General features: G+C 46.9%; 1 protein-coding gene across 1 annotated transcript; it reads right to left on the reverse strand.

The window, feature by feature from the left end:
* Positions 1–414: 414 nt before the first annotated feature.
* LOC119454046 (uncharacterized) lies at positions 415–4,438 on the reverse strand. Its single transcript, XM_037716058.2, has 2 exons — positions 3,722–4,438; positions 415–1,154 (listed from the first exon to the last, which is right to left on the reverse strand). The coding sequence occupies exons 1-2, from the start codon at positions 4,436–4,438 to the stop codon at positions 600–602; spliced, it is 1,272 nt and encodes a 423-aa protein (XP_037571986.2). The 3' UTR covers positions 415–599.
* Between the last annotated feature and the right edge of the window lie 3,489 nt (positions 4,439–7,927).

The raw sequence follows: 7,927 nt of genomic DNA on the forward strand, positions 1-7,927 counted from the left end.
AGTCGCAGGAAAACATCCCCGTGCAAGCAGCGCGTCCAATGCACGCCAGATTTCCGAACGCGTCGTTCATGCCTTAAATAAATAAATAAATGAAAAAAAAACCTGCCAAACTCTGAAGGATTTTTCGCGAATAAAACACCTACTTTGATGGCGACCAAATAAAGAAGTTTTGTATTTTCGCTGCATACACAACAATGTGCACAGCAAAAGCCCCATTGTCTCGGCCACTGGCCAGCCCAAAACAAGAACGTCATGCAGTTTTTCAGTCAGTCCCTCCAAAACACACTGGTACATCGTTGAATATGCATTTGAACGAGACACAATTTTATTTCGGAAATCTCTTTTCTTATCAATATATTTGTTTTTCTTGTAGGTATCGATTCGTTCGTTTGTATTTATTAAAAACGCGATCATTCTTCGCGTGTATTCACGTGGATGCATATATCGTAATTTGAGCACGTATCTTTTTTTGAAGCATGCGTATAGGCGAAGCAAGTAATGTGGCTACCCGTCCAATGATGCAGCCGTTGGTCGTTTAATCTGCTCGTCCCGTTTTCATGCGCGTTCACTCATTGACACGCTGCAGAAGAACCTCCAAGTCATCGTGCAGCTGCAGGGTTTCCTTCCAGGTCCTCCACTCGTGGTCCGCCGCGAGGGCCACTACGTTGGAGGCCCTCTCGAGCAGCGCGTCGAACGAGACGCCGAAAGGCAGGTCGCAAAGCACGACGGCTCCCCACCTGTGACGGGACAGCGTCGGCAGGTCGCCCGTCGTGGCCACCAGGACGACCGACTGACTCCGGCGCCACGTTGACGGGGACCTGCTTTTCGACGAGTGGCACGGAACCGTCTCTCCGGATGTGTTCCTTCAGGTCACGCAGCGACCGCGTCGACGTCACCAGGGCGAGCGTCCTCCCGCGGCAGCACTCCAGGACTGCGGTGGTCTTGAGCGCGGCGAGTTGCGAACGGCATTGGGAGAAGAAATCGCGTGGAACGGGTCTCGGTCTGGCGGCGACTATCTTCTCGGCTTGGAAGTGCATCGCCAGCAAGCCGTGGTCCCGCAGGGTCTTGCCGAGTTCGTTGACCTCGTCGGCGTCGAAGAAGGGAGCGGTTCCAGTTGGGTCCAAGGTCCGGCGGTCCAAATGAAGTTTGCGCACCTGGACAGAAGGCGCTCTTTGTCTGAGTTGCAAATTAAGCAGCCGTGCCGCGCACATGAACACTGTGCACCATACAGAGAGTGCACAAGAAGCGTGAGAGTGCTAAAAAGAGCATTTGCTGTGCTTATCGAGCTTACAGGCTTCGTTATGTGCCGTGTCATGCTGTTCACTGAAGCTATAGCAGCAGTGTGCATGGTCACTTACTGGGAGGGAGACCGCCAGGATATGACAGCTACTCTTGTGCCATAAAATGAGTCGTTTAAATGTGGTACTGTCTTGAACCGAGAGCTCCAGATTATAGCCATTCGTACATGATGGGTGGGGATAGCTCGGGCCCGACATTCCGTGACCTATCGTTCAAGACAGCAGCCAGCAGTAAGCAGCAACAAACATCGACAAAGGTCACGGCAAAGAAAGGTTCATTTTGCTCCCCATCGCGATAGACGTCAAGGAACTTAAAAGTGAAAGTATGCCCGAAGATTATCAGCCGAGAATACGGCCTCAGGGGCTGGTACAAAGAAAGACGTTTATGCAGCTGCGAGCAGCCACCATCTCGAAAAGAATTTATGATTTGTTTCCCTTTTACTCATCTTCTATAAGTCGGTGAACTTCGACGAATGCAGTAATAGACGTGCCACTGTCGAACTCAGAGTTAATTTGTATAGACGCGCCAGCCAATTACGCTCGCTGATTTCCGCGGCTTCATGGCTGGCGTAAGCGAGCTTCTTTCAATGTTCTCTCCTATTCGCAAATACGTTTAGCAGTGCGGATGCGGTATACGGTCTCGTGGACGAGCTAGTACCGTGGAATTTTAGGTTATCACCGAGTATACAAGTAAAAATAAACTGCTGCGTTTTTGGCGGACTCAAGGCAGGGCTTTATACACACCCGCCCAACATCCCTCGAGGAGGATCACGACACCCCACCAAAATTTATTCCAGCCCAACCCCCCCCTCCCCCCTCCCCTCGATACAGACATATACTAATCCTGGAAAAAATTACACTAATCCCATGCACTGTGGTAATCGCTTTAAGAAATCTTCACTCTTTAAGGAGGTGGACGCTACGTGGCAGGAGATTCAAAGCAAGAGAATCCCGATTTTAAAGGTATCTCTGAATTGTGCGGAACATCAAAGGATGACATGGGGATCGAGAATTTGATTTATTGACGGTATCCTGGAGAGCTGGCTTCACAGCAAGGCGCTTCTAATGCTTGCATTCGAGGTCGAGAGATAACCAACGTTCCCTGCTTTGTCATCAGCTGCAATGAACATACTGCTTCTTCCCGTAGGAACGGCTGCGGTTGAAAGAAGCTTTTCCACCATGAACAGGATGTTAACATCAGACAGATGTCGCATGACGCCGGCCCATGTCGATGCGCTGATGAAAATTTCTATCGAAGTTCCAGGTATCCCCATTATTAGGAACGCAACAGACGAAGAAACGAGGAATATTTGCAGTTCGTGGATCGAGCCTACATGATGTGGGCCAAGAAACCACGTCGGGTATTGCAGGCACGATCGAGGCGACACGGTGAAACTGTGTGGTTTGTGTAGTCCCCGTTTTTATTATTGTTATTATTATTATTTCGTGAATGTGGGAGCCACGGTTGGACTAGTAGTTTCTTTCGATATTGCATGTACCGGATTGTAGCGGACATAATGTGCATATAAATTTTCTGTTCTTAGTTGTATTTTCGTTGTGTTGTTTAAGGTATGGCTGCGCAGTACCTGTTGTGCTTAGTTTTCTTTTCTCGTGCAAAATCATATTGTACTTGGTTTTGAAAACGTCTGCACTTTGTTCTATCAAGACTTGTAGATTCAGAACTTGCTTCACTTTGTTCTGCATAGAAAAGAAGAATAAACTTTGTGCACTCAAATGAAATCTCTAAACGCTGTCCCTTATGTTTTTGCAATTTTCAAACGTGGTGACAGAATGCCATGGGTGTTTAAATATAGTATTGAATTTCCGCAACACCAGACAGACATTTTGGCCTTCTATACAGCGTTCGTTCGTGCCTGCCTGTCCGTGCCCGCCTGTCTCCACCTTTGTTGTAGTATTTTTTCTGCAACAAGATCAGCTCGACATGCACTCACAAGGATGAACTACTTTGTAACATGTGGTTTATTATGCTTGCTTAAAAGGTTAATTAGTGCACTTCTGCTAATTAGCTGCTTTCCCGTCACTATTTCCCGAAAAAAGATTTCTGCCTTAATTGCATAAAACAACGTGGTAAGGAGAGCACTAACCTCTTGAACCTCCCCTCCCAGTCCTTCGCTCAAAAAAGATATAACCAATAACTTCGGATACACCGCCCCCCCCCCCCTCACCCCTCCGCGTTCTGGCAACACTTCCTAAAAATCTAAATTCTGGATAAACCCTCGATTCAAGGGTTTCGGCTGGCATCGGAGAGCCAGGAAGAATCGTCAAGGTGGCATAGCGTTCCCTGTTACGTGCGGTCGATTCAACGATCATTACATTGTTTTGTAGTTCATCTAATAAACTAGTTTGTTTCAAACGAAACCTTTTTTTTAACGAAGGCAGACAAGTGAAATGTGATGACCCACCTGTATTTCCCTTTCCTTCGAGTGTGGCCTGCCCGTCGTTCCGAGGCAACAAGTCAGCTTCATGGGCGTCCTCAGCACTTTGAGCTTTGACTCGAGAGAATCGAGACTGGAGACGTCCAACTTACTGACGAGGGCGAGTAGCCGCATCCTGCAATCCGACGACACTTGTCGTTCTTCTTCCCGACAGTTTTGAATCACGGTGACTATCTTGCGATATGGGTGTTCCGGCTCCAGGTAATGCTGAAAGTCCAGCAGGATCACGACCCCGAACATGTCGCTGGAAGGTCGCAGACCCCTGGACACGAACTCCACGAAGACGTCCGGTTCCACGAGACGCACGCCTTCGAACATAGCCCTCGACCAACAGGACGTGGGACGCCTGACGACGCGCACGTCGGCGGGGAGAAGTATCTGCAGGAAGCCGAAGAAGTCGTCGTCTTCGCCGATACGCTCGCCGAGTATTAGGACGCGTTGAGGTCCCTCGGCCTTGATGACGGAGACGCACAGATGACGGCGCAGCCGGGCGGTTGCCAGCGCCACCAAGCAGTCTTGCAGGCAGACGCGTTCCGTTAGTTCGACCTCTCGAGGAGTCGGTTCGTACCGCTCGTCGTCCTCGTTGATCGTGGGTTCGCACCGCACCGGTCTCAGGAGGGCTATGCGCCGCGCGAACAGCTCGGAGCACTCGGCGGCGTCCGAGACGTCGCCCGTCCACACCATGCCGACAGGAGACGTCTTTGGCCCCGCTGCCTCGAGGTCGCGAGCTGATGGCGGTGAGGGGAATGATGATAACGTTGACTGATGAAGAAGATGGTGGTCCTCCCTCTTGCCGCACACCCACTAAGCTTCTTCGTCGAGTATCGCATGTTTTTCACTCTGATAATGGCTCATAATACCCTCCCTTTAATTCCATCTGAACCTTGGCCGATCCTTCATTGTGGTACGAGCCTAATACCAGGATGAAGGATAGGCCAAGGGTCAGATAGAATTAAAAGAAAGATACTAGTACTGAAAGAAAAACATCAGAAACATTTGTCAACGAATCTAAGGAATAAAAAATCGTTTCATCAGAGCAAATGTGCTCCTCATCATCAGAAAAACAAGTGTGGTTGGACTGAACCAAGAACAAGAGAGAATGGTGATTCCGACTAGTGCTAACTTTCAATGTTGCTTTCTTCTGATGTCTTAATATTGGATCATACCCACTTCCGCGGATTGGCCAAGAAGCAGGTGGTTTGAAGCATGTTAATTAGAATTAAAACAGAATCTAAATTAGCATAGAACAGCGTGGGATAAAGAAATATAATTTAGAAATTAGAATAAATACAGTTAAGAATTTTGAGAAAAAATGTTTTACCATACAGAAGTGTAATAATAGGATTAATTGATAATTTATGAAATTCAGCAAGGTACTTTTCTGTGTGTCTAATAAAATTGTAAACTGCTAGGAAAGCATCCCTGTGTCTTAATCCCAGTGAAGTCGTCCCAAAAGAAATAATAGTAAGCGAAGTTAGCGAAAGGCCAAGTGGTCGAAAAAATTTCTAAGAGTTTTCTCTGTCCTAAAGATCGGCGGCACGAGCGAAAAAAAGAATGCACCACAGATTCAGCTGCATTGCAAAAGGAACATGGAGGGCACACAGCGAGACCAGACCTGTCTAAGTAAAGATTTAGAGGCGGTATGCGGCATCTCAATTTTGTAAAGGAAACTTCAAATTGCTTTCAAGGACACCAATTCCACGGGAAACAAAGATAGTGGTATTCAGGAGACGATGTTGGAATGGATTTCGCAGTTTCTTGCGATATCGCGAAATTTACGTGCAGTAATTGAAGTGCGAAATTTGAAGATGCAGTAAGTGCTGTGCATACAGACAGCGAGTCGGTCACTATAACAGCTAATGAGTCATTTTGGGGAAGCTTTCGTAATGCTAATAGAATCGCATATAATTCTGCCTGAAATATGGTTGTGAAGTCGGGAAGGCGAAGAAAAATAAGAACATTGAACATATTCATAGAAAATCAGCAATCCGGCCTTCTCATTGCACATAGAAGAGTCAGTAGCTATTATATTGTAAGTAGCTAGTTAGCTTAGGTGGTGTTGTAATATTGTAATTAAATCCTGCTAGGTAAATAGTTTCGTACGTTTGCAGGAAACCACTCATTCTTAATAAAATATGTTCAGTATCACATGTGTCCTGAATGCTGAAGCATTCTAACCTGTGTGAATGTAAGCAAACTGCTATTGCCTATTGGATGAGTGAAAAAAATTCGCTTTACTTTTTCAGGTGCCCTGCGAGCTGTCACTCAAGCAACACATTCCAGTGTTCTTAGACTGTGTGTACTGAAGTACCATTAAAATATCCAATAAACAACCCTTGTGAGATGTATGGCATGCTCTTGCTTAAAATCGGAGGACTTCACTATTAATGAAAGCTTGAATTGGTGTGCAGAAGAACCTGCGTAAAGTATAATTTTTATTTCCAAATACAAGCGATTACTCCACTTGACATTTTTTTGTCACCTCAAAATTATTCTTTACTGTAGCTTTGTGAACAAACCATTACAGAAACACAGCACTGCAGGAAACACCAAGATACATGATGAGAATGAAAACGCCTACTAGTATGACATTCCTCTGACTGTAAGCAATAGAAGTATCGAGATAACAAGTTTCCTTGCACTCCAAGTGGAAGTACGTGTTCATTATAGAAAATGGCTTGCAATCAGGAATTGTTATATCGAATACTAACGTTTCAAAATCTGGTGACATTATCTGATGTGCTATCGTACCTTTATGGCAAATCTTTGCTGACACAAAGAAAGCTAAACCACCGCATCGGGAAAAGCGATCCAGTCGGAAACATCCGATTTTTAGGAGCGAAGCTCCTTATAGCGGCACCCGTTCCGTCCCCGTCGTCGTAGTAGTAGTGCGTAACCAGTCGGAGAAAAATGAGAAAAAAAATTCCGAAGTTGTGTCCGTAGCGCGGAATCAAACCAGGGACCCCTCGCTTCCGAACGCGCGGCGCTAGCCCACTACGCCACGAAGCGCACATAGACACACGCACCACGATGGCAATAAATACCCAACATTAACGAAAGGCCGCGTTTCTAACGCGTTTGTGCTAGCTGCGTTACGGCCCGTGTAAGAAGCTGGTGTAAGACGCTGTGGCCTCTCCGCCTTACCTTCAACGCGTTTCGAACGCGCTGCCCAAAGCGGTGGCAAGTCAAGTCGAGGAGCGTTTATGAATACGGGGGGTATACTCTCTCAGCAGTCATGTGATGGCGTCGGCAAACGCGGTGCACGTTCCGGCATGTGTAAATGGCTGCGTAAGACGCTGTGGCCGCTCCCCCTTACTAGAGAGTACTGCACGTTTCTAACGCGTTTGTGCTAGCGTCCCCTTAAGCGGGAGATCCGATGATTCCCTCCGGAGCTTCGCCCACTCATCATCATTCACCCCGTGGATATGCTGTGATTTTTTTTATATGAAATGCCTGAGCAGCAACACGCCAAGCTGACTGAAAAATAATTACATCTGGAGAACATTTAGAAGGAAGGTATGATAAATCTGTTGCAGCGGAAAGTCGTCGCCACGCACTCGTACTCACAGTTCCAACCTGATGCGATCGTCTTCGTTCCATTGCAGTTATTGCTGCTTCGTCAGCCGATACTCGTAAGACCGTGGTCGTCACACCAACGTTCTCATCGTATTGTTATCATGTCGTAGTTTTGACGCTATCGTCGTGATACTATCGTTATCTCATTGTCGTCATGTCTTCGTCATCATTCCCCCTTCGCCGTTGCCATCGACATCATTTCTTCTTCGTCATTCTTTAGTCGTTTCCTGCGTCGTCATGATGTGGCCTTCGTCACGCCATCATGGTCATCCCCGAAGCTGACAAGCGAGTGTCATAACAAACAGGAAGCTCGCGGAGACATTGTACGTCGGATATACCCGATACATTGTAAATCGCAGACTGACCACCACAGATGGCAAAAACAGGTGTCTTCAGCAATGCAGCATGTAGATACATTGCCTGCATATTATCGCGCCAATGTCGACAATAATAGTCAGTGGGGTGCCGTTGGAATATTTGATTGCTATAAGCACTTTTGGAAGCCTCACATAGTTTGCGGTGTGTCTCTATGTCTCTATGGATGTCCACGCTGGATCTCTTTCTCGTCAACTTCGGTCACTAGGCACTTCATAGTCA

This window comes from Dermacentor silvarum, chromosome 5 (assembly GCF_013339745.2).
Source record: "Dermacentor silvarum isolate Dsil-2018 chromosome 5, BIME_Dsil_1.4, whole genome shotgun sequence".
NCBI classification, from domain to species: domain Eukaryota; kingdom Metazoa; phylum Arthropoda; class Arachnida; order Ixodida; family Ixodidae; genus Dermacentor; species Dermacentor silvarum.

Coding starts and splice junctions, on each gene's coding strand:
- LOC119454046 (XM_037716058.2), bottom strand. CDS start 4,438: ATGGTGTGGACGGGCGACGTCTCGGACGCCGCCGAGTGCTCCGAGCTG. Junction 1,155..3,721: donor CGAAGGAAAGGGAAATACAG/GTGGGTCATCAC, acceptor CCTTCTGTCCAG/GTGCGCAAACTTCATTTGGA.